Source organism: Heteronotia binoei, chromosome 12, assembly GCF_032191835.1.
Source record: "Heteronotia binoei isolate CCM8104 ecotype False Entrance Well chromosome 12, APGP_CSIRO_Hbin_v1, whole genome shotgun sequence".
NCBI lineage: Eukaryota > Metazoa > Chordata > Lepidosauria > Squamata > Gekkonidae > Heteronotia > Heteronotia binoei.
The window spans coordinates 28,884,412-28,911,364 of NC_083234.1; the positions used below are offsets into that span (position 1 = coordinate 28,884,412).

A 26,953-nucleotide genomic window follows, 5' to 3' on the forward strand; every position below is an offset into this window, starting at 1 on the left:
CTGGCTTGGCCTAGCTTGGAATGAGCTCAGCGCCGATTTCCCACCGATTGGGCGATCAGTCACCCCCTCCCCCCACAGCATAGTGCCCCCGCCTCCTCCTTCCCTTCCCCACAGCTGGTAAATTTCCGGGTTTGTAAAGCCCCCCCCCCCTCGCTGACCATCTCCTTGGTGAGGAAAATGAAGCTGAGATAATTCAGCGCTGAGGCATGCCGCCGGCATTTTGAAGGGACCGCATGGCTGATCCCTCCCCCACACTTCAGTGGGGAAGGGATCAGCCACGCACCCTTTCCAGGCGCAGTCCCTTCAAAATGCCGGCAGCATGCCTCAGTGCTGAATTATCTCAGCTTCGCTTTTCTCACCAAGGAGATGGTCAGCGGGCAGGGGGGAGCTTTACAAACCCAGAAATTTACCAGCGGTGGGAAAGGGAGGGTGGCGGAGGCACTTGCACAGTGAGAGTCAGCATTTCTAAAGGTGAGTTGCTCCCATCCTGTTTTTTTTTTAATTTTTCTTTTTTTTCCCCTTTCCTTTCTCTTTCTTTTTGTCCCTCCTTTCTTTCACTCCTTGCTTTCCTTTTTTCTACTTTTTTCTTTCCTTTCTCTTTCTTCCTTTTGTCCCTCCTTTCTTTCACTCCTTCCTTTCCTTTCTTCATATTTCCTTTCTTTTTCTCTCCCCCTCCCTCCCTTTCATTCATTCTTTCTGTCAGTCAGTCTTTTCCCATCCTCTCTCTCTCTTTCTGTCAGTCTTTTCTCCTTCCTTCCCATTGCTAATCTGAGTAGACCTGCCGGTGGGGGGGGAGATGCCCTGCCATTTCATGTTTTCCCAGCACTGCCATTTCAGGTCCCTTCCTTCCTTTTCTCTATCTCTCTTTCTGTCAGACTTTTCCCCTTTCTCTCTGCTTCCTTCCTTCCTTCCTTCCTTCCTTCCTTCCTTCCTTCCTTCCTTCCTTCCTTCCTTCCTTCCTTCCTTCCTTCCTTCCTTCCTTCCTTGCCATTGCTTATATGAGTAGACCTGGGGTGGGGAGAAGCTTGAAATGCCCTGCTATTTCATGTTTTCCCAGGATTAGGGCATTTTATATTTTTAGTTTTCTGCTGTGTGATCCTTGTGCTGCTTCTTGATTTTTTATTTTTAAAACTGTATTGCAAAATTCCACCATCTCCTATTTTTCCTAAAAAATATATATTGCAAGAGTTTTAGGCTTGTTTGTACATCATTTCCTGTCTCCTGACTCCACCACCAAATTTTAGTGGGCCACAAAAATAACCAGGCTACGATTAAGTCCCAAAAAGATTGGGCTAGGGAGGTCCCATTCCAGGTCCCACCATTATACCCTATGGGCCATTGAACTCAATGGCAACATAGAACATAATCAAAGGCTGCTGGGGGGCAGGGGGGTTGAGGAAGAGCTCCCAAAACTGCAGGGGACTCTCCCCTACAAAACACCGAAGTCCCAAAAAGATTGGGCCAGGGGGTCCCTGTCTGTGGGCTCCCCATTTTGCTGGGGAAAGTCCTATTAGCCACTTCCTCCACTATAATTGCCACTTTCTCCACTTTAATTGCTGTGGGGAAAGTGGCTCTGGCCAGAAGAGGTTTGAGGGAGAGCCCCCAAAACTGCAGGGGACTCTCCCACATGCAACCCTCATGGGCTAAAAAGATTGCACCTATCTGTGGGCACCCCAAAAGGTACACTGCTCCCAATGGTGAGAAAAAACCACTTCCCCCACTGTAATTATCGTGGGAAAAGTGGCTCTGGGAGCAGGGGGTTTTGGGAAGAGCCCTCAAAACTGCTGTGCAGATTCAGGGCACTGTCCCACACAAAACCCACAAGGCCAAAAAAAAATTGGACCAGGGGGTCCAATTCCTGGGGCACCCAAAGCCAAACCTAACTTCAAATCAGAGAATCTCTATAGGACCCCAATGCACTACATCTATCTACTCGGTATGCACCCTGGCACCAACATAAACCCAGTTGCCAACTTCAGAGCCACACAAAACACAATCTGGGTTTGCTGGGCTGCAGCAAACCCAGATGCTCTCCAGCTGTGCCCCAAACAACTCGGGGAGAGCTGGCCAAGCACAACAAGCATGCTGGTTCTGGGTCTCTCACCCAGATGCCAGCTTCCTTGTCACAGAACACACAATCTGCAGATGACAGCTCTCCAGCCCCGCACTAAACACGGGGAGAGCTGGCCAAGCACAACAAGCATGCTGGTTCCAGGTCTCTCATCTAGATGACAGCTTCCCTGCCACAGGACACACAATCTGCAGATGCCAGCTCTCCAGCCCTGGCCCAAACAACACAACTCTCAAACAATAGGAGCAGTGTACTACACCTAGGTCCACATCTGTATTTGACACAAAGCGAGATGAAGCATTCAGACTTACCTTAAGCGATGAACGGTTGACTGGTCTAGACTCTTTGGCGTTACCCAGGGTGCGACCAATTGACCAATTACTGGGCTCTGGGCTGGGGCTCCTTCTGGGCTCTCTCTACTTTTATTTTAGGAAGAAGCGTTTCCCTGACTTCTCAGACCAGATTGAGAGTGGATGCAGGCACAACCAGGTGCTTACTTCATACATCTTCAGAGTCTGCGTCTGGGCAGCTGAACAGTAGCATGTTGAACTTCAAGAAGACCAGTATTGACACTGTGTCGGGATTGAGGCTTGCGCAATGCGGGCTAACAATGTCACTCACATGGGGAAAAAACACGCTCTCAACGCTCGTAGGTGGGCACAAGAGGAATGCCTGGGCCACGGCAGAGAGTTCTAGTCAGACTGACTCAGTAGTCCATTGGACTTGTGTCCTGTGGCACGCAGGGCTCCTCAAGGTACGCCCTGACCTGCGCAGCACCCATGTCTGCTCTCACGGGCCCAACACTCCAGGAAGGGCCAGAAAACCACCCGAAGAGTGCCATCTCCGCAGTCTTCGGTGTGGGAGCCTTGTGGGAAACGCCGTCTAGCAGGGGATGAGCAGCAGCCACCAAAGCAGAGGAGCTGATTTCACCCCTCATTTCCTTAGCTCCTGCCAACCTTGCCCTCTTGGCCCACCTCTGCTCAACCTTCTGCGAGAGCTCGTCTTGCCATTGATTGAGTTCACTGACCCACTCGGCGACCTTGCCCTTACAGCGCAGGTCACACATGGCTGCCAGCATGTAGACCTTCTGCTTCATGAGTTCCCCAAAACGTTGCTCAAGCCCGCCTCACTAGCGTGCGCACCGCTGTAAGGTAGTCTGCTTGGTCTTTGCGTCACCAGAAACTGTGCCAGTATCCCCTTGGCCATGTGAACCATGGGAACGACCAGTGCGATGCTTGCCGTGTCAGATGAGAGCATCTCCGTGAAGGTCTTGAAGGGCTGAAGAACCTCCACAGCCTGAGAGGCGGTCAACCAGTCCTCTTGGTTGAGCCGGCTCTCCTCTGAAATGACCCTGCTCTCATCAATCGGGGCATCCAGGGCTGTTCTCAGCTCCACCAAGCGCTCCAGCATAGCACAGGTGGAGTTCCAGCGAGTGCTTATGTCCCCCATTAGGTGGTGATCTGGCAAGCCAATCAGCGCCCATGTCTCCTCCAGCAAACGAGCGTCTGCATTGCTGTGGGAGAAGTGACTCGCCATGTGTCGGCATTTCTGGAGCAGAAGCCAACATTCATGAGTTGCCGCAATGTAATCATCATCTCTTCAGGATGACTGACCCAAGGCGTCCACGTTGTGGATCAGGTGGGCTGCGCAGAGAATCGTGTAATGTCCACACGCTCGGTCATTGGAATCATGTTCGTGCCACCATCGGTCACCATGAAGCCCACGGTGACCCCACTGCCTACTCATTCCTCTATCGACCTAGTGGTGATGGCACTGATGTTGTCCCCCTTGTGCAGCCTGTCGATTGGTTTGGCATGCAACAAAGCCTTGCGATAGCCGGCCTGGGGGCCCTGACCCTGCCTGTCGCTTCCACCACCCCCACCCACCTCCTCGGCTTGCCACCAGTGCGCAGTCAGGGACAGATACCCTTCTGGGGAGTCCACAGATCTGAGGTGAAGTGAACAGTTGCCCTGGCAGCATGGGACAAATGCTCCCTCACCACAGACTTCATTGCCCTGAAAAATTTTGGCACAACGCTCCTGCTCATCGTGGTGCAGCAGGGAACCTTGTACCAGGGGACAAGGTATGGAGCATCCCCCGTAAGCCATTACTATCCACTAAGGAGAAGGGACGTCCCTTGGCGATCTCTGTACTAAGGCGCTTCCTTACCAGCCTTGTTGACATGCTAAACCCACTCCCACCAAGCAGCTCGGTCACAGTTGCCTGGTGCTCCCTCCTTACCATGGAACTCACTGGGGGAGTTCTGGAGGTGGATGCAGCAGAAGGATCCACCTGTCAGACAGTGGAACTTCAAATCAACCAGACTTTGAGTTGATACAAAGTTTAGGCTTTATTCGAAAATCCATAGCATCTGAACGAAGGAAGATTGGAACTGATACAGTGTTGCATACTAGGGTATGTCTTAAAGAATTCTACATCAAAGGTTACTATGCAAAAAACCACATTTCTGAACATTGCTGGGTCGAGGTGCAAGGTTTCACATGGTCATTCCTTCTTATCTTGTTACTGCTTCACAGGGATGGCTGAACTGCCATCCCTGGAGGCGCTTATCTTCAAAGGAAGGTGGCTTTTGTTAGTTTCAGGGAAAGGAATGTTCACACCAACTGTTAGTAACATTCTGGGCCTCTACTTTGATATGCAAGGGTTTTCTCAGGGTTAGTAACATGGGTTAGAAAATGGAGTCGGTTAGGCTAAGCATCTCATCACAGTTATATTCCATTGTCTGACATACTGCCCCCCCTAAGCTCTTGCTTGGGGTTTGTCTGGGTGCAGTAGGTAAAATCTTTTGAGAAGTATAGGAGCGCGGAGGTCTGATGATTTGACCCATTCATCACAGCTTGGGGGAAAGTATTTCCAGCGCACCAGGTAGTGTAACACCCCCCTTTTTATTTTGGCATCTAGCACCTCCTGCACCTCATGGTGACTCTGACCCTTCACTTGAATAGGTTGAGGCTCTGGAGGGCGGGGGTGCCATGACGTAACCCCAGGGTCCCGTCGAAGAAGGCTGCAATGAAAAACAGGATGAATTTTACTAAACATCTTAGGCAGCTCAAATTCTACAGTCACTTTATTGATCACTGTTTTTATCTTGAATGGCACCAGATATTTGTACGCTAGCTTCCAGCAGGTCTGTGGTAAAGGCAAGTTTTTGGTGGATAAGAATACAGTCTCTCCTACTTTAAAGTCCAATTCTGGGGAGTGTTTTTTGTCAAAGTGGGTTTTATAGTTTCCCTTTGCCGCTTCTAAATTTTCTTGGATGACTGCCCACCCTTTTCTTATTTCTTCCCACCAATGCCGGCAGAAGGTAGGTGGTGCTGTTTCTTTGTGGCTGGGCAGCAGCGGGAAAGGCTTCCCTTCATAGCCATGTACTATTTGGAATGGTGTTGCTTTGGTGGAGCTATGTAAGCTATTATTGTACCCATACTCAGGAAAAGACAATACTGCTACCCAATTAGTTTGTTGATAGTTCACACAACACCTTAGATACTGTTCCAGAAGAGTGTTCACGCGTTCCATCTGTCCGTCCATCTGCGGATGGTACACAGAGCTCAAACCTTGTTCTATGCCTGCTAGTTTGCAAAACTCCCGCCAGAAGTTGGCAACGAACTGTGGCCCATGGTTGCTAATGACCTTGTCCGGAAATGAATGTATCTTAACATGTTGGAAAAATAGGTAGGCTAATTTCTTAGAAACAGGGAGTTGTTTGCATGGAATAAAATGTGCTTGCTTAGAGTAAGTGTCCACTACTACCAAAATCACAGACTTGCCTTGGGACATTGGGAGCTCTACTATAAAGTCCATTGACACTACCGACCAAGGCCGTGTAGCGGTGGGAGTTGGCTGAAGGAGGCCAGGTGTTTTACCTCCTCTCTTTTTTGCTATGATTTAAACTGGGCAGGAGCTTACAAACTCAGAAATGTCTTTTTTCATTTTCGGCCACCAGAACTGCCGATTCACTAGGTGCAGCGTTTTCACATACCCAAAGTGACCTGCTAATTTGCTGCAGTGGCAGTGCTGCAGAACTTCGTGGCGGAGGGTCTTGGGCACATACAGTTTCTCCTCGTAGTACCAAAACCACCCCCTCTCCTTTAATGATACCATCTGGCCTTTGCTCACCCTCCCTCTCTGTTTCCTCAATTAGTTTGCTGCCCCCCACGGCTCCAGGCATTTCGTTTTCTTCCCGGAGCAAGTAGTCACCGCCCTGGCCACTGCTGCAAGGGGAATTAGGGAGTCTATGACTTCGTCTTTCTGGCTTTCGTGCTGGGGAAGCTGGGATAGAGCGTCAGCCAAAAAGTTCTTTGCCCCCGGGATGTGTCTCAGGGTAAAGTCAAATTTGGCAAAGAAGCTGGCCCACCAGATCTGTTTGGCGGTTAATTTTCGCCGACCAGTGAGGGCTTCTAGGTTTTTGTGGTCGGTCCATATCTCGAATGGAACCCTTGCCCCCTCCAGCCATGACCGCCAGGTTTTTAGAGCAAACGTTACCGCAAACACTTTTTTGTCCCAGACCGACAAGTTACGTTGTTCTTGAGAGAACTTCCGGGATATATAGGTGCACAGTCTTAACCTCCCCTCCTCATCTTTCTGCATCAATATTGCCCCGACGGCCACGTCGGAGGCGTCACACTGGACCACAAAGGGCTTGAGTTTGTCCGGATGAGCTAGGACGGGCTCACGTAAACAGTCTCTTAAGTTCCTCGAACGCCCTTTGGCACTTCGGCAACCATTGTAATTTGGCCCCAGGTTTTTTAGCTTCTGGCCCTCTCCCCTTAGTCTTAAGTAGGTCGGTCAGGGGCAACATCATCTGGGCAAACCCATGGATGAACCCCCTGTAAAAATTCACGAAACCAAGGAAGGATTGTAGCTGTCTACGTGTCCTCAGGGGTTCCCAGTCCAGCACTGCTTGTATCTTGGCGGGGTCCATGGCTAATCCCTTCCCTGACACATGAAACCCCAGGTAATCCAGTTCCATCTGGTGAAACTCGCAGTTAGATAATTTCGCATACAGTTTGTGCTCATACAAGGTAGAGAGCACTTTTCTGACCAGCTGCATGTGGGAGGGTAGATCCTTGGAATAGATAATGATGTCATGCAGGTACACTACCACCCCCTTGTACAGGTATTCTCTGAGCACTTCGTTGATAAAGTTCATAAACACCCCTGGGGCCCCTTGAAGTCCAAACGGCATCACTAAGTATTCGAATTGCCCCATTGGTGTGTTCAACGCCATTTTCCATTCATCCCCCTCTTGATCCTCACTCTGAAGTCGGCGTCCCTTAGGTCCAGTTTGGTGAAAATGGACCCCTCTGACACTGTACTTAATAAGTCTTTGATTAGGGGAATGGGGTAGGCGTTTGACATTGAAATCCCATTTATCCCGCGAAAGTCTGTGCAAAGCCTAAGGCTACCGTCCTTCCGGAAGAGGACCGGGGCGGCATGTGGGGCCGTGGCGGGTCTGATAAAACCCCTCTTTAGGTTCTTGTCAATAAACTTTCGCAGTTCCGCTTTCTCCGCCCACCCCATGGAGTACAGTTTTGCTTTTGGGAGCTCCTGGCCCGGGATTATTCAATCGTGCAGTCGGTGCTGCGGTGGGGTGGCAGCTTGTTGGCTTCCTCTTTGCTAAACACTCTCCGCAAGTCCCGGTACTCTTTAGGTATTGATCGGACCTCCTCTACTGATACACACATAGTCTCATTCCTAGGGGGTGGGGTTGGTCCCCATTTTCCTAGCCAGTGGTGGTGCGCGCACCGTCGGTCTGTAAAATCTATGGTTTGCGCTCCCCACTGTATGTCCGGCTGGTGCCTAGCAAGCCAGCCCACCCCCAACACCACATCGAAGGAGGAGGTTGGGGCAATGACGAATACATCAACCTCCCAATGTTCTTCGATCCCCACTGGCAGCCCCTAGGTTTGCTCAGTACATGGCTCCCCCCTCATTGCGGACCCGTCCATTTTGCTCGAACTGGATCAGGTGGGGGAGGGTAGTCCGTGCCAGCCCCAGTGCATCCACCAGTCGCGGGGTTATGATCTCTCGGGTGCACCCCGAATCGATCAATGCCCGGGCGTGCATGAACCTCTTAAGTCTTGGGTTTAATAGGGTCAGGGGAACGAAAAGTAGGTGCGTTATTTCCATGACCTGCCTTCCGGCACCTTTTAGTGCAGGTTGTTTTCCGCCAGCTCGGGCTCCCACGCCTCGTCGCTCAGGTCGTCAGTAATTATAGTATCCTTGTCAATCACCACCAACATGGCGGTGTTGCCCCGATTGGGCTCCTTCGACTTCCCCAGTGTCTTCTTTGGGCCCGTCGACTTCGGGTTTGGGGGGGGGGCTTGAGGTTTCTCTGGGCAGTTTGCGGCCAGGTGCCCCGGGTCGCCGCAGCGGTAACACTTTCGGCCCCCTGATGGCTTGGGGGTTCTCCCCAGGGCTGGTGTCTTTTTCACCTCGGGTTTTGCCCGCGACCGAGCCTCTCGTCCCCCCTTCACCCCTTGCTGCTGTTGGCGTTGCAGGGCTATGCGCTTCATGTTAGTCTCGACCTCTCCAGCTAGTTGCATCCATCCCACCAGCATGGTCGGGCGGGCTTGATGGAAGGCCCGATTGAGAAGGCTCGCATTGAGGCCCTGTTGGTAAGCTTCGATCTTCATCATCTCGCTCCAACCCCGAATCTTTGCGCAGTGAGCCCTGAAATCCGCGGTGTACTCCCTCACCGTTCTCGACCCTTGTTGCATGTCGCGTAGCGCGGTAAGGGCCCGGGTCTCTTGGAGGGGATCCTCATACTGGCGTAGCATTGCTTGCAGGAACCCCTCCACACTGGTCAGCTTGGGGGCCCGACTCTTGTACAGGCTTACGTACCATCTTCGAGCTGCTCACTTCAGCTTCGATCCAAGGTAGTCCACTCGGCTGGGCTCACTGGGGAAAGTGTTCCCCCAGTAGTGCATGTAACTGTTGCCTTGAATCGTGAAGTACTCTCCTTCTGGGTCGCCATCGAATGTGACATCCAGCCCTCTGCGTCTACCCAAGTCCCAAAGTCCCAGCCCCAAGGGTCTCGGGGCGGGCGGCCCCGCTGGTGGTGCCGGGGGCACCACTGGGTCGCCCGGCGGTGGGCGGATTCGCAACTGGTCGATCTGCCATTGTACTTCTCTGGCGATGTGTACTGTGTTGGCTTGGATCTCGTCCCGGAGGTCCTTCACCCAACCTCTCATCTCTTTTCTTATCTGCTCGAGGATCTCTTCTCCCCTTGGAGGGTTCCCATTTTCCCTGTCCAAATCGCCGCCCCAGCCGCAATCCTGCTTTGCTTCATCTCGTTTCGGGTGGCCATCACCTCCCAGGTTCCCGCCTTGGTCTGGCCTCGTGAGTATGTTCTCGTGGCGACCCGGTGCCTCGTCCATTAGGGTGGTGGAGGTGCAGGGCTTCCACTGTTTTGGGGTGATGAAACGTTTAGGCTTTATTCGAAAATCCATAGCATCTGAATGAAGGAAGATTGGAACTGATACAGTGTTGCATAATAGGGTATGTCTTAAAGAATTCTACATCAAAGGTTACTATGCAAAAAACCACATTTCTGAACATTGCTGGGTCGAGGTGCAAGGTTTCACAGCGTCATTTCTTATCTCATTGTTGTTACCGCTTCACAGGGATGGCTGAACTGCCATCCCTGGAGGCGCTTATCTTCAAAGGAAGGTGGCTTTTGTTAGTTTCAGGGAAAGGAATGTTCACACCAACTGTTAGTAACATTCTGGGCCTCTACTTTGATATGCAAGGGTTTTCTCAGGGTTAGTAACATGGGTTAGAAAATGGAGTTGGTTAGGCTAAGCATCTCATCACAGTTATATTCCATTGTCTGACACCACTTCCATGCTGGGTGGCATGGCCCGCTTGGGCACCCCACCGGCAGCCTGTCTCTCCCCTCGAAGAAACTCCACCACATGGTGCTTCTTCAAGTGGTTCCACATCCCTGCAGTTGAGAGATGGGCAAGATCTCTCCCATGACTGATGCGGTCCCTACAAAGCTGGCACTGCGCAAACCGGGGATCCTCCGTGATCTGGAAGTGCTTCCAGACATCGGGGAGAATGGGTGCCCACGGTTACGGGAAGGTGGGGTCACCGGAGTCACCTCCTGTGAGGGGCTCAGGGAAGGTACATCATGCCTTGGGGTGGCAGGAGGAGATGGCCGTCAGGGAGGAGGGGGTGGAGATGGCGGCACCTGGGGGTGCCTCTCCATCTCTTCCTCCTTCATCTGCTTCAGTGGCATCTCCTTTTGTCCATCCCCAGAAGGCCTGCTGGAGTCCAGAGGAACCGGAGAAGTAGGTTGGTCGGTGGCCACTGTCTCCTCCAGCTCCGCCATAACCCTCTGCATCCTTGGGGTGATGCTATGAGACAGAAAACTGCCACTCAGCCCCAACTACAAAGGTGACCACTCTTGCTCTTCCTCCTCTTGCTGCTGAGGCTGAGCAACAGCTGGAGGAGCGAGTGCCTGAGCAGCAGACCCCTGCCCTGTGCCAGCACCTACAGGTACCTCTGCTGGGGCAACCCCTGAGGCAGCCATGGGGAAGAGGTGGGGCCTCTTCCTCGCACCACTGAATCCCGAGGCTGGAGTGGTGAAAGGCCCCTCTGGAGCAGTCCCACGCACAGATGTGGGGGTCCTTCCCCTCCCCTTCCCCCCTCCGGTCTTCCCCCCTCCGGTCTTCTCCCCCAGGGCCCCTCTTAGTTCCCTTCCCGCCACTCATCTCTCCCCTTGGCCAAGCTCTGTCTAGACTGATAGTTTGGAGTGTTTAGATCACCTAACCTGCTACACTATGCAACCTTACCAATTAGAACCTGATTCCTTTTTAATTACCCTCCTCCCACCAAATTTTCTTTTTTTAAAGAGGTTCCTAACCTATCCTGCTAAAAATTTCCTTTTTTGTGTTTGAGCTGGTAGTGGTGGTTTAAACTAGGGAAAACTGACCGTACCTGGCTGAATGTTTTAAAAGGCTTCCTTGAGACAGACAAGTAAATCTTTTTAGTAGGACTTTAAAGCTTCCCCTAACTGAATCTACTGGGACAAACCTGATTTCCTTTTAAACAAGAAATGCAGGTGTCCCCTAAATGAAGATAAATCTGGTAATAGGCTGGCACTGACCTTCAGTCACTGAATGCAAAGTGCAGTTTTTCTATACAGTTTTTTTTTTTAGTACAACCCTCCTTGCCTAGGTTAGCTGCCTTTATGGTAAAACCTTTGCTCTTTTTAGATTCCTGACTCTTCCTATTAAATCACCAAACTGCAGCCCTACACTAAGTTAAGTGAAAGGAAAAAAATGTATCAGACAGTCCCTCCTAACACTAGCCTAACAGATATGGATCCTATTTAAATGCCCTGCCCAAAAAACCAAAAACTCCAAGAGCACCAGGCCAGAAGACCAAAAAACTGCAGGCAAACCAAGCCCCACCCCCCCAAAAAAACCCTCAGGCCACAGACAGGTAGACTTTGCCAAAGGACCACCAGAGCAGTCTACTGGGTAGCAAGCAACAGAGCACAGGAAAGAAAGATCAGGAAGGTTCACCAGCCCCCCCACAACCCACCCACAAGCCCAAACCAGCACACCAACCAGACCAGGTAGGCTAAGTTGGCACTGAGGCCACAGGAGAAATAGAAGCCAAGGGAATGACCAGACTAGGCTACTGGCTAGCAAGCAAAAGAGCACAGGACAGAGAGACCAAGAAGGGTCACCAGCCCTCCCCCTCAACCCACCCTCAAGCCCAAATCAGCATGCCAACCAGACCAGGTAGGCTAAGTTGGCACTGAGGCCACAGGAGAAATAAAAGCTGTGGAGAAACACCATCTTGGTTAATGTTGGTGCTTGGTTGGAGGGGAACATGAAACTACTAGGCAGGCTGTGTGGCCTAGCCTTCCCTTCACTTCCCCCCTCCCTTCCAAAGTTAAACCATCAACTCTAGGGGGGAAAGCCTCCTAGAGGGGCAGGAAGTTCTTTAGCCTTCCCCTCATTCCCTCCTCCCTTCTGGAGATAAACCAGCAACTCTAGGAGGAAAGCCTCCTAGAGGAGCAGGAAGTTCTTTTGGTTTTTTTAATTTGAATTAGGCGGGAAAAGGCCAGTTTGCAGCTGGCCCTCAAAGAGAGAGGTTGTGAGTCTGTGGGCTCCTGACTGTGGGAGAGGCCTACTCAAGAGGAGGACCCCAGGCAGTCAGACCGAGTAAGTAATTCACAAGGTAGACCAAGTTTACACCAGGGACGAGAGGATGCATTTAAATCCACCTTTTATTTGCCCTTCTTGTTGCTGATCAGGTGCTGTGCTAAACTTTTACATGTAACTGTTTTTGTTTTTGTTTTTCTTTCTCTTCTTATTAAACATTTTTTTACTGTTTTGAATGCTGGCAGTCAAACTCTGTACCACATAGATCCCCAACCGCTTAGACCACGCTGCTTTATGAAGGGGGCCCCGGGGAAGGGGGAAGGCATGCAGTTGGATAAGGTGCCAATCCTCCACGGGTTCCCCGAAGAAGTGCTGTGGTCTCTGTGATACCCAAGTACAGGGTGGCAGAGGACCTTGAGGCCTGGCCTCATAGCTGGAGAGGGGGATTGGAGTCCTGTTCCTCTCAATCTGAACCCCTAGACTGAGCAGGTGGTGGCAGCGAGCCCAAGTGGCCGGAGGAGAAATAGCTCCCTCCAGGAGTTGGCGGGACCAGGTCTGAAGGCAGAATCGGGCCGGTTCCGTCACAAAAGCCAAGGGGGAAAAAGGAAGGATCTCACCCACTCAGATGCTGAAGTCCAGATTCAGGATCACCACACCAGGCCACAGAGAGCAGAGCAGTGGAGCACTTTGCCAAAGCAGCAGAGGCTCAACACCAGCTCACAGTCTCTCTATGGCAACAGGAATAGTAATGGAGTCCAGAGGGCAAGAGATGGTAAATAAATACCCTCTTTGCCATGGACAGAACAGAACACTTTGAAAAGAAATTGTTCTGTTCTCTGATTGGCTTGAGGGGGGAAACATGCAATTCCATTGGACAATTCCAGTTTCTCCCTTCCCTCTACAGAAACAGCCCTGCAGGGTCCTGCAAAGCCACAAAGTTGCAGTTTGCAGAAATGCATGCCTCTGATTGGTCAGAGGCCTCCTTCCCCCCTCACCCCTCCCCCTCAACCCATCCAGAGGCAGGAAAAAGCCAGGGAAAGACAGAAAAGGCAATCACAGACTGCCTATTGCCTTTCCCTATTGTTTTAAAAGGAAGGGATACCTTTTGTCGAATATTTCTGAATTGTACCGTAAATATTCGGAAATCAGGTATTCTGAATTCAAAAATAGGCTCAGATGCCTATCCAGAATACCTGTTTCCGAATATTTACTGAAATGACTCTATTCGGTAAAAATTCGGTAAAGCTTTATCCGAATTGACAGCTCTACTGCACAGGTAGGGACAAAACCTTAAACCATGTGCAGGATTGTACTTTCAAAGGGCTGCCACATTTCCCATTGCCTGACAGTGCTGAGACAGGAGGAATTATAATCCCTTTTTAATAAGCAATAACCACTTTTCATTTCTTTTTCATGGTAATTTCTCATTAGAATTGAGTACAATTGTTCCCTTCTAATTCATAGTCCTACTCAGTAAGCATTTGACTTTTTATCAATTTGAAAGACTGAATTAAATTCTCCTTCTATCTACAGAATTAAGAAAGAAAAAGAGCATCAGCGCCTTGCAGAGGAACAGAGAATGCAGGAGACCACCTCCCATGAAGTTCCTAACTCTAGTGAGAAAGCTTGTGAAAAATTGGAACAGCTTAAGCTAGAGGATGTGAAAGAAAAGAAAAAGATAGCAAAACAACAGAGACACAAAGAATATGCAAGGTGAGCTGCAATGTTCAAGCAGGGCTTTCTTTGCTTACCTACGATGCAGGATGCAGAAGCCCACTTTGCTTGTGGGATCCAGCTCTAGCAAGGGTTTGCTGAGCCCCACTAGACAGCAGGTAACCTGGGATTAAGAACATAAGGACCCTGCTGGATCAGACCAGTAATCCATCTAGTCCAGCATCCTGTCTTACACAGCGGCCAATCAGTTCCTCTGGAGGTCCAATAACAGGGCATAGAGGCCAAGGCCTTTCCCTAATGTTATCTCCTGCCTCTGAATGTGAAGGTTCCCTTTAGTTACCATGGTAAATACCCATTGATAGACCATGCATCTATCCAGTCCCCTTTTAAAGCTCTGTGCCTGTGTTGTCCTCCACACTGGACTCCCTTAACATGTCTCTCAACTTTTAAAGCTATGCCTATGGCCATCACTACATCCTCTGGCAGCAAAGTCTGCATTATTGAGTGAAGAAATGTTTCTTTTTGTCCATCCTGAATTTGCAGCCTATCAGCTACATTGGATGTCCTTGAATTCTAGCATTTTGGGAGGGGGAGAAAAGGATCTCTATCCACTTCGTCTGCCCTGTGCATAATTCTGTAAACCGCTATCATTCTGCGCCCCCCCTTTGTTATCTCTTTTCTATACTGAGAAGTCCCAGACTCTTAAATGTTTCCTCGTAGGAAAGGTACTCCAGTCCCTGAATCATCTCAGTTGCTCTCTTCTGTACTTTTTTTCTAGCTTTGCAGTGACCAGAATTGCACACAGTATTCAAAATGAGGCTTGGCTATAGATCTTTACAGACCTGTTTAGCCATGAGGGTCAACACAGAAGCATTGTCCAGCAAGTCCATTTTGGCACTGCGCCATTTAATTGTTCCTATCACAGACAAATAACATTATTTTGTGTTCCCCCCCAGATATGTAGAAGCATTACGGGCCCAGATGGAGAAGAAAATCAGAATGTACAATATCAGCTTGCCATCCTTGTGCTTCTGTGGGTCAGATTTCTGGGACTGTCATCCTGATAGCTGTGCCAATAATTGCGTGTTTTATAAAAATCATAAAGGTATATATAGTCCTCTAAAGTCTGTATTGCTCTCTTGTTTCAAGCATACTTGGTAAGGATTTAGATACAGGTATCACTTGAAATGGCCTGTCATAATAGATTGCAGCCCTTTAAAAATAATTCATTATGTCTTCACTCCAAAGTAGCTTACAGCAATTATACACAATATAAATATCTATTTACATGCTAATGTAGAAAGCTGCTTAAGGAAAGAGTTTTTGACAAGATCATTTTGGTTCTGGCATGATGGAAAGATGCCTGCCTATGTTCTCTTCTCCATTTGATGACCTTTCTGATACAGTACATACTCATATCCCACTTTTCTTCCCCATTGGTACCAAAGCAGCTTACAACATCATTTCCTCTTCCTCTATTTTATCATTGCAATAACAATCCTGTAAAGAAAACTAGGGTGCAAGTTTCCTTGTCAGGTGCAGATCTGAACATGGGTCTCCCAGATCCCAGTTCACTATGTTGGATTTCCTGAAGCAGCTGGTAGCTTGAAGGGCAGTTCTCAGAAAACTGTTCACTCAATAATGTATCTTCTTGAGATGTTGATAGATGCTAATCAGTGTTTATTCTAAATGTCAACTGCACAATTCATCTTCAATGTTCAATTTGAATATTCATGTCTATGTCGTCATGGTAGACTACTGTTCCTTCCAACAAACTCAACATTTTGAATATTCTTCCTTTATACTCTGAAGAACAAACTCCCTGCATAGCCACTGATTTATGGGTTTGGTTTCTGTATGGTAGTTACTCAAAATATAAAACTATTATATCCAGGTTTTTTTTAAGCTGCTAACCCTCAAGTGTTGTAGACCTAAAGCTATTTAAAAATGTAACATGTTTTTTAGACTCTGAAGTTAAAGGAAGAACAGGGAGCAGCTTCTAGTGGGTAGGATGAGAACTTCCAGATTTGAGGGGTTTGGAGGCAAATTCCTTCCCTGTTAATGAACCTACAATGCTGTGCAATTTAACAGGGGAGCTTTGAACATACATTCTTTAGTTTGTGATAGGCAAACATGGTACACTGCTCTTCAAATAGCATGCTACTTAAAAATGTGGTTGGGGAAAGTGCGAACTTATATTATAAACAAAGATTCTTATACCAATGCATACATTTCTTCATTCTGAAATATAAAAGTAGATAAAGGCATACCGTTTTTGACACAGCCTTTAACCTTAATTCTTTGCCTCTCCCAGGCAATGTTGTCTACTAAGTAACTGCACCTTCTGCCTGGTTATGCTTAAAGCTTTCCTGCTGCTCAGTTAAACTACAGCAGCACCCACATTATCGTTCAGTGACCTTAAATCCTATGGATGTTCTCTCCACTTGAAAAAAAAATGCCTTTGGCAGAAAATTAGAGCTACATTCATTGTTTTGTTCCTGGCTTGACAAGCAAAACCCACATGTAGAATAAAGATTCTTCAGGGAGCTTAATTCAGATCTAGGTTACATAATGCTATTCTTTTCTTTCTCTTTTCAGCATATGCTCAAGCCTTGAGATCTGTGATCTCTTCTTGTAATGTTTTCGATGGGGGTTCAGACTCAAGACTTGCTCTTCATACATTTGCTACTGTACATGCCCGTTCTGAGAAGAATTCTTAAAAGACAGTGGTGCTTCCCTTTCTCCTTCTGACCAGTCAAGACTTCTGCAAACACAAGCATGCCCAAGTTCCTCTGAGTTCTGACCCTAAGTCCCACTTGAACCAGAAAAGAGACCTGCCTGATGGTAATCTTCCTTTCCCCTCCTCTGCCAGTTTCAGTCTCTTATAAGATATCACCATAATATAAATTCTTATACGTGCCACACAAAGGAATAAGCCTTGGAAGAAGCAATGGATCGATCAAAGACTGGGCAAATGTGGCCAACTCTGCAGGGACATTCAATCAAACATGGTGGCTTATACTCTAGGATTTTGGGTTTTGCTTTTTTTAGAACTAAGCAGCAGCAACATTTCCTTTCTGCTCATCTCATTTTACTTAGAAATGTCCTTGGCTTAGCTCAAGGCTACTCTCTTCCTCCTCTAGACTGTAAAAATGCAACTGAAGTCCTATGATTGCTCCAGAAGGACAGCTAACATCACCAGCTATGATGCTTCACAAGGCTAATATCACCAGCTATGAATGATTACTCACATGTGAAAAAATTCAACCAAATACGTTTTCCAGTAATATTAATAAACAATTCACCTACTCACATGATGGAATGAAATTGTGATCTATCCTGAGTTTTGTGACTTGAGAATCTGTTGATGACTTCTTTGGTTCATGGTTTAGATGTGAGAAGAAGGCAGGGAAGGCTGTTGAAATGGTACAATTTCCTTTTGTTATAACTTGCCCCAAGAAATTTCTGAACAAATGATTTTTTCCCTATTTTTTATAAAGTAAATATTTTAAACAGATTCTAAAGCCAAACTTCTTGGCACAAAAAATATTGTGAGATGCTGTGTTCTGATCCACACCAGCTACAAGCAAACATGCTGTTTCAGGCATTAGGCATAGTGATAGTTCTCTCAATACCTCAAATTTGACTTTTTTGATCTTTATATAATCTGAATGTTGTGTGTTTCATGTAGCATTACAGCAGCCCTCTCTAGATTCTGCATGTGATGCTTTGTAAACAGTCTAACTAGACAACAGCCTTTTGTTACACTTCTGTATAAATAATAAATGTGTATATATATATATATATATATATATATATATATAAAGGGATGCATTCATATAGTGTACAGGTCACTTTTTTCATCAAGGCTGTAGGTTTCTTAAGTGTGTAACTAGGAATACATTTTGCCTTTGTACTGCTATAGATGGGTTGATGCCATGTTAAATTGTTGATACATATGCCTAAGTTTATTTGTCTTTAAAATGTATCAACCATCTGTCCTTAAATATTTAAAAATACAAACAACAAATGATCAAAATAACTGAAGTGACAGTATAAAATAATGCTATTAAAAGTCTTCAAAAAGCAGTAAGAATGGAAAAAAAAATAGCATGTGCATAGATCTGCGCACGCAAAGAATGGTACTTTCATATGGTATTAGCCTTTCAGTGCAGGGAAGCTGCTCAGCTGTTTCCGTAATTGGCCATTGTAAGCCCTGTATTGCTATAACCCTTGGCAGAAACAAAGTTTAAGCAAATGAATATTAAAAGTTTAAGCAAATGAATATTAAAAAAATAGTCAAAAAATGCGGCAGTGATACGCATCACTGGTGTGACGAGTCTATATAAGAAATCCCTAGGAACCCTTCAGTTTTTCTTCGAGTTGCTTCCTTGGTTACAATTTTGTTATTGCCTTCCATTTGGAACACTTTTAGAGATCTAAATTTGAGATCTAACTAGTATATAACTTAGCTGTGCTTTCTAAAATATACCATAAAAATTCCATATGAGAGTGCTTTGTATTGCCTCCTGTGATTGGTTTGGCCAGACCTGCTAGAAGGCCATCTGAATTTCCTTGGTCAGCAAAGCAATGTGTTCTGCTTTCTGCATTTCAGGCTCTAGCACTCAGCTACTGACCTCTGGGACCCTGAGCTGGAGAGCACACTCTTGAGGTCTGAATTTGGGTATAGCCTAGCCACCCCCCAGTCCTAACCTGGTACTGTCAGTATGATTGCAAGTTTAGATTGTGCTTGCATATTTCAGGTTGTCTCAAAAAATGACCAGTGGGGGAAACAAAACTGCCAAGAACTCATAGGAGGCAGTGGAACCTGTGTAAGTTAAATAAGGTTAAGTTACTATTATAAACATATTGAAAGACTTGGCATAGGACCAAATCATGCCTTGTTGACTAAGCACTTGTGAAGTACAATGAATAACAGAGCTGCATAAATGTTTAGGACAGAGGTATAAGGAAGGTTCGTGCTTGTAGATTGTGGGATTTTATTACATGAGAATGTTTTTTTTCTCTGAGGAACGCCCCTCTCCTATGGCTCAACTAACCTGAAATAACTTTTCTGGGTGATGCTAAGGCCTGCAATTGTTCTTCCTCATCTGTGTAGATGGCCATTTGACTGGCCTGCAGTGATACTGGTAAGAGTGAGGTATCTTTATCCTCTAATAAGAGTTCTGTATGTGTAGAAGCATGTGATTGGAGGAGAATCAATCTCCCCTGCCCCCTTAAGGAATGCTGCTTAAACCTTACAGCTTTCCTAAGAATATCCAGACTTCTTCCATAAATGGTCCAGGGAATTGTTCATTGGCTTAGGGTGGTCACTGGAGGAGAGACCAAAAATTGTATGGTCTAATACAGGAGTCCCCAATGTGATACCCATGGCAAGTGCTTTTAAAAAGTGGGAGGAGCTAGGTGGGGCATTTGCCCAGCAGGACTTCTGATTGGCTCTGCAGACTAAAAAGCATCCTGCTAAAAAGAGTTTCTGCCTGAAATGTTGAGTGGTTATTTATTTATTTACGTTATATTTATATCCCGCCCATTCCATACAGACTCAAGGCGGCTAACAGCATAAAATAGACAGTAAACAAAACAATATTAAAACAGTAACACAATCAGATAATAACAATGGTACTACTTCAGGCCAATCATATAATATTTTCTTTCTCACGCGCACAGATCCTGGGCAGTTAGTAATCAAAGCACTATGGATCCAGATGTGGTGGCAGCCTTCTCCCATTAGATGTTATATCCCATCAGAAAAAGTTCAGTCTTGCAGGCCCTGTGGAACTGCGATAAATCCCGCAGGGCCCTGATGGCTTCTGGAAGGGTGTTCCAAAGTATTGGGGCCACAACTAAGAAGGCTCTTGCTCTGGTGGAGTTGAGCCTAGCCTCCTTTAGCCCAGGGACAACCAAAAGATTTTGAGAACTTGATCACAGTGCTCTCTGGGGAACGTGGGGCGAGGTGGTCCCGCAGATAGGTAGGTCCTAGGCCATATAGGGCTTTGAAGGTTAATACCAGGACCTTGAAACTGATTCGGTACGCAACAGGCAGCCAGTGCAGAGCTCTCAGCACAGGCTGAATGTGCTCCTGATGAGGAAGCCCCATTAGTAGCCTGGCTGCAGCATTCTGCACCAGCTGCAGCTTCCGAGTCTGAGTCAAGGGCAGCCCCATGTAGAGAGCGTTACAGTAATCGATTCTTGAGGTGACCGAGGCATGGATCACTATTGCTAAGTCGCTGCACTCAAGGTAGGGGACCAACTGCCGTGTTCGCCGAAGATGAAAAAAGCAGCTCTGAGAGTGGCTGCTACTTGGGCCTCTATAGTTAAGGAGGACTCTAGGAGCACTCCCAAGCTCTTAACCCTCGACGCTAACATCAATGGCGCCCCATCGAAGGCTGGTAGAGGAATCACCCTTCCCGGGCTGCTGCAACTTAGATAGAGAACCTCTGTCTTTGTTGGATTCGTTGGACTCAGCCTGAGCCATGATACCATGGCTTGCAAAGCCAGATCCAAATTCTCTGGGGCGCAGGCAGACCGGCCACCCATCAATAGATACAGCTGGATGTCATCCACATACTGATGGCAACCCAGCCCATACCTCCTGACCATCTGGGCAAGGGGGCGCATATAGATATTAAACAACATTGGGGAAAGAACTGCCCCCTGAGGCACCCCACAAATAAGTGGATGTCTCTGAGACAGCATTTCCCCAATTTCCACCCTTTGTCCCCGACCTTGGAGGAAAGAGGAGAGCCACTGTAAGGCCGACCCCTGTATCCCCACGTCGGCAAGACGGCTAGACAGCAGCTGGTGGTCGACTGTATCGAATGCAGCCGACAGGTCTAATAGGAGCAGTACTGCCAAGCTGCCCTGATCCAGATGTCTCGGGAGGTCATCCATGAGGGCAACCAGCACCGTCTCCATCCCGTGGCCTGGGCGGAAGCCAGACTGGAATGGGTCCGGTATGGAAGCGTCCTCCAGGAAACCCTGTAACTGTGTCACCACCGCCCTCTCTATAATCATACCCGAAAAGGGCAGGTGTGACGGATAATTGGTCGGTTCTAAAGATGGTTTCTTCAAGAGAGGGCAGATCACAGCCTCTTGAAGAGGTGTGGGAAAGATTCCCTCTCTGAGGGATCTGTTGACAATAGAACAAAGTGGATCACAATGCTGTCCGGCTAGCTTTTATCAGCCAGGATGGGCACGGATCCAAAACGCAAGTTGTAGGGCACACAGAAATGGGAATCCTGTCAACTTCCTCCAGACTGAGTGGGTCAAAGTGATCCAGAAATGAACCTGAAGACATGCTCGGAGCCTCAAGTTCACTTACTGTTTCAACTGTGGCAGGGAGGTTGTGACGGAGTGATGAGACCTTATCTGCAAAAAAACTCGCAAAAGCCTTGCAGCCAATTTCCAATTCCATAACATTTCATCTGCCTTGCGGTAGGGCAGTTAAGGACCAAATTGTACTAAATAATTGGGCTGGGCATGAGGTCGCAAACACAATCCGGTCCACAAAGTAAGTTTTCTTTGTGGTCTTGACTGCCACCTCATAGGTCTGCATAAATGACCTATAAGATGTTTTCATCGCTTCGTCCTGAGTACGCTGCCACAGTCTCTCTAGTTGTCTAAGCTGCCGCTTCATTGACCGCAATTCCGGAGTATACCACGGTGCAAGTCGTGAGGGGGGGGGGTGAAGAGGACGCCTAAGTGTGATCTCATTGATGGCTGTGGTGAGCCGGCTATTCCAGGACTCTGCAAGCTCATCTAATGAGCCACCAGGGGGCCAGGGATCCCTCAAGGCCATCTGAAGCCACATTGGGTCCATCAGGTTTCGAAGGTAAGCCAAAACACGCTCGTCGCCTAAACGGGTGTAGTGACACGTCCATATGGGCCTTCAGGGCATAGTGGTCCGACCATGGCACTGGCTCAGCAGTAATCTGGTCCACTACCACTCCCACCGCAAAGATCAAATCCAGCGTGTGCCCGGCCTGGTGGGTGGGTAATGTCACATATTGAGAGTCCTAGTGTCGCCATGAATGACACCAGGTCCGTCACCCAAGCATAGGCTGCGTCATCAGCATGGACATTGAAGTCTCCCAAGACAATATGTCGAGGGTGCTCCAGTGCCCAGCCTGCTGCGGCCTCCATCAGAGACGGCAGGGCACTGGCTGGTGCATTAGGCGTTCGGTACATCAGCCAGATAGCCAAACTCTCCCCAGTATCCCACACCAGATCTGCACACTGTTACTGTTAGAATTACATATAACTTCATTCCTTGGCATTTTGTGGTCTCCTTGCAGCAGTCATTTGATGATAGTGCCCACCGTGCTGTGTCAGAATTCCAAAGGTACCCACAGGCTCAAAGAGATTGGGGACCCCTGGTCTAATGAATGTATGCCCAACACACTTTGGGCAAATTACAAAGTGATTTTATTTCCTTTAACAAATACATATGCCACCTTTCTGTCCCTTCAGAGCGCTGAAGGTGATAACCAGTACAATAAAAACAGAAGCAACCACATCAGAACAACCCTCATCAAAAACTAAATGGGTGAATGAAGAAGAAGATAGTGGATTTATATCCCGCCCTCCACTCCAAAGAGTCTCAGAGCGGCTCACAATCTCCTTTCCCTTCCTTCCCCACAACAGACACCCTGTGAGGTGGGTGGGGCTGTAGAGGGCTCTCACAGCAGCTGCCCTTTCAAGGACAGTCTCAGAGCGGCTCACAATCTCCTTTCCCTTCCTCCCCCACAACAGACACCCCGTGAGGTGGGTGGGGCTGTAGAGGGCTCTCACAGCAGCTGCCCTTTCAAGGACAGAGTCTCAGAGTGGCTCACAATCTCCTTTCCCTTCCTCCCCCACAACAGGCACCCTGTGAGGTGGGTGGGGCTGGAGAGGGCTCTCACAGCAGCTGCCCTTTCAAGGACAACCTCTTGAATGACCACAGCCCCCAAAAGTAGATATCAAACCTGCAGAAATTCCAGTCTGATCATTTGTCCACATTTGACAGGTTTGGCTTCCCAGCTATTTGCAATTAAGGTTGATCACTTTCACTAAAGGCAGTCCCTTGTCTGATTGCATTTGGCCATTTTTTCCCTGGATAAGCAAACAAAAATCTCATGCAACGGAAACCAAATAGCCATTCACCAACACAGCTATTCCTTTGGAGTCCATAGTTAAGCTTTTAAGTATATAAAACTATGCGGTGGTTTTATGCTGAACTTAACAATTCTCCTCTGTCCAACTACCATCTGTACATCTCTATTCTGCTTTGAAGTAGAGAAGCTCAGTGGCTGAAATATGATACAAATTGACAAAGTAGGAACTGCGGGTTCCTAAAACAGAGGACAGTGGTGAGCTTGCAGTGTTTGGGAAGATATACACAGTATGTCTTCCCAAACCAGTAGTTCCACTATTCTTTGGTTGCAGTTTGAAGCAGAAGACCAGCTGGAGATCTGAGGACTCCTTAACCCATTGCCCTCATGCTGTGTGTGTGTTTTGTCTGAAAAGACATGCTAATGCTCCCATCTGCTGACAGATAATCCCTAGCAGGTAAATACCCCTGGCTGGATGTTGAGTTGCCAACCTCCAGGCGATGGATGGAGATCTCCTGGGATTACAACTGTTCTCCAGTTGGCAGAGATCAGTCCACCTGGATCAAATGACCACTTTGGAAGATGGGCTCTCTAGAATTATACCCCACTGAAGTCCCTCCCCTTCCCAAACCCCCATAATCTCAAGACATTTCCTAACATGGAACTGGCAATCCTTCCTGGATGGCCCAGGCTAGCCTGATCTCATCTGAGCTTGGAAGCTAAGCAGAGTAGGCCCTGGCTAATGTTTGGATAGGAGACTATTAAAATCTAGAATTGCTATACACAGGCAGGCAATGGTAAGCCACCTTTGATAGTCTCTGGCTATGAAAACCCTACAGGGGTGCCTTAAGTCAGCTGTGACCTTATGGCACTTTACACACACACTGACACGATACTTGGATAATGGGTAATTTTGATGGAACAATCTCCTAATTCTCTTTAATTTCCACCCTTTCTCCAAAGAGATCGAGGCGGCTTAGATATGATTACTTCCTTAAAATAAGTCTTGTGAGGGTAGATTTAAACTGAGAAATGGCTGCGTCCCAAAGGCTGCCTTGTGGGCTTCACGGCTGAGCAAGAATTGAAAGCCTGGGTTTTCTCACATCCCATCTCTCATAACTCAGTTTAAGTGCCTCACCATAAAGATTCTAATCACCCTCTAAAGGAAACAGTAACACTGTTAGGCTTTTAAGCAACATGTTTACATGTACTAAGTTACTGAGTAACGTTTATATTACTGTTTTGGATACATTTTGGAAGCGGTCTCCCCCCCCCCCCCCCGCCCTATTTTACTTCATTTATACCCCAATCGGGACCCCAAGTGGCATATAGCATTCTCCCTTTCTCCATTTTATCCTCACAAGAAGGCTGTGAGGTAGTTTAGGCTGAAAGTATGTAACTGGCCCAAGGTCACCCATCAACCTTCTACAGCAGAACGCGATTTGAAGCTGGGTCTCCCAAATCCTAGCCCAACACTCTAGCCGAGGGGTGTTGAACTTATTTGTTCAGCTCTGACACAAATGGGACTTTGTGGGGCCGGGCCATGTGTGTCATAAAATGCAATGTGAGGTAGTAGAGATATAAACTTTATAAAAGGCACAGACAAACACAGTTAAAGATATTATGCTTTAACTTAAAATACAAACATGCTTAAAACTCTTATGATATTTTGTTTAAAATGGAAAGGTAGAGGAATAGTGGGATTTGACAATGCAATTTTAAAAATAAAACATCAAGAAAAAGCAAAAGGATCACAGCAGAAACTAAAATATAATATGCTCAGCCTGGGAAAACAATTAAAAGGCATTACAAGCTTCTCCCCCCACCCCACCCCATCCCTGGGGTCTACTCAGATTAGCAATTGCTCTCCAGTATAATATCCCATTTTGGCTGTAGGTTCCCAGGTTAGAGTACTCACAAGGTCAGGTCAATTGAGCAGAGACAAGCTGGCTCAAAGCATCAACCCTTTATTTGCAGGAAGTCTGAGTTTCACCTGTCTATTTAGGAACTTGAAACACATTGCAGCACAGACAAAGCTGCAAGGAAAATGAGGGATGGATCTTCCATCAAGGTCCCTGGGCCCTGTCTATCAGGGCACAGAGACCTTAATGGAAAATTCTCTCCACGTTGTCCCCACAACTTTGATGGAGAATCTGTTCCACATTTTCCTTGCAGCTTTGTCTGTGCTGCAGCCTGCAAAGACAAGGCAGAAAGGACAGGGAACTGAAAGAGCAGGGAACTATGCCAGCAAGTGAGAGCAGGAATGGGGGGGAAAGAGCCCCGGGGCCTGATTAAAGCCCTGGGAGGACAGGTTCCGGCTTGCAGGCCATACATTTGACACCCCTGGTCTAGTCACTACACCAAGTGTTGGATAACGTGAAATTTGTACAACAAATTTGCCACTTGTTGATTTGATTTGTAAATGCTTTCTTTTTCATTTGTCTGGGACTCTAGTTTATAGAATACTCCCCATTAAAATGACATATCAGCTCTAAAACAGTACAAGAGAGAAATACAAATACCCTTAATTCTCAACCCCAGTGATTAAAATGTCTTCTGATTAAGCAATTAAAACTTTCTGCAAACTTTTGTAGACCTCTGCCTAGTTAAACATTGTATTTATTTATTTATTCAGGTAACATTACAGGACCCAGCACATGCACACAATTACTGCCAAGTCACAATGGACTCACAGCAATTCCAGCAAGGCGCTTTCAAGGCAAGAGCTGTTCAGAGGTGGTTTCCACTGCAGAATCTTCCATCCAAGTATAAGGTCCTTAAAGTAGCTTACAAAAACACCTACCTATGGTATTTTAAGTAAGCAATCAAGCCAAATACAAGCCAACCCCCACCAAACTACATCCAAGGCAGGCTCTGAATCCAGTGGTCAGCTGCCTGGATAGCTCCGGGGCATATCTTTGTCTTTCTGCTTTTCCACTTAGGCTGGCCTGAGACATTGAGATGGGGCAAAATATCAGCCAATACTTTAAAAAAAAGAGATGTGTTTACTTTCCTCCTGAGGCACAAGAATAGGGCCTGTGATGGGGAGCACGTACAGTAGGTGAGAGGTTAAAGAATCCGCTTGGTTCCCACCCACAGCCTCTTTCAGACAATAATTTCAACGTTTCAGCCAAGTGGCAAGAAGCAGGAGAATTGACTCAACGGAATCCAACCAGTTTTTATAAGTATTGTTGGAACTGTGTTGGTCTCGGAAGTTGCCAGCTGCCTTGCCATTTCCACTGGGCAAGAAAAGTGGGGTGGGAAGGGGATAAACACACTAGCTGCTGCAACAAGGGGGGGTCCTTAGACATAAACCAAGAGATACATGACTAGGAATGTGATTAAAATGTGGGATTCACTGCCAGAGGATGTAGTGGGGGCCACAAGAATAAATAGCTTTAAAAGGGGGATTAGATAAATTCATGGAAGGTAAACTTATCAATGGCTACTAGCCATGGTGTCTGAGGGGAACCTCCATATTCAGAGGCACTAATCCTCTGAGTCTCAGAGCCAGAAGGCAACATCAGGAGAAGGCCTTCACGTCTATGCCCTATTGCTGGCCATCCAGAGGAACTGGTTGGCCACTTTGTGAGACAGGATGCTTGCTGGACTAGATCAACAATTGGTCTGATCCAGCAGGGCTCTTATGTTCTTAGGATCTCCCAGGATTTTCAAATGCAGACATAGGGGAGGGCCAGTTGAGATCTCAGCCCTGGTGCTGGTGGGGATGGGTTTAACTCTTCTCCTGAACTGCTTCCCTACTTCCCATCTTTCCTACTGGAGCTGACACTTGTTCTACCACAGAAATCATGCAGGTATAATGTGGTTACTTGTATGAATTCGGGTCTGTTTTTTTTCTCTGTGGAACAAACAGCACCAGAGGCAGGGGTAGAAAATTGTAACTCCCTCCCCCAAATGCTACATCCCAGATCTGATTTTTTTTTTGGGGGGGGGGG

At 47.5% G+C, this 26,953-nt stretch overlaps 1 protein-coding gene across 2 annotated transcripts in view; it reads left to right on the plus strand.

The window, feature by feature from the left end:
• CCDC15 (coiled-coil domain containing 15) overlaps positions 1–17,695 on the plus strand; it is a 30,405-nt gene extending 12,710 nt beyond the window's left edge. For both annotated transcript variants that reach the window (XM_060251344.1, XM_060251345.1), the window contains exons 9-11: positions 13,747–13,926; positions 14,844–14,992; positions 16,486–17,695. In XM_060251344.1, coding sequence (XP_060107327.1) covers positions 13,747–13,926; positions 14,844–14,992; positions 16,486–16,607 — 451 coding nt within the window. In that variant the 3' untranslated portion in view covers positions 16,608–17,695. The remainder of the gene's footprint in view (positions 1–13,746; positions 13,927–14,843; positions 14,993–16,485) is intronic.
• The last annotated feature ends 9,258 nt before the right edge of the window (positions 17,696–26,953 follow it).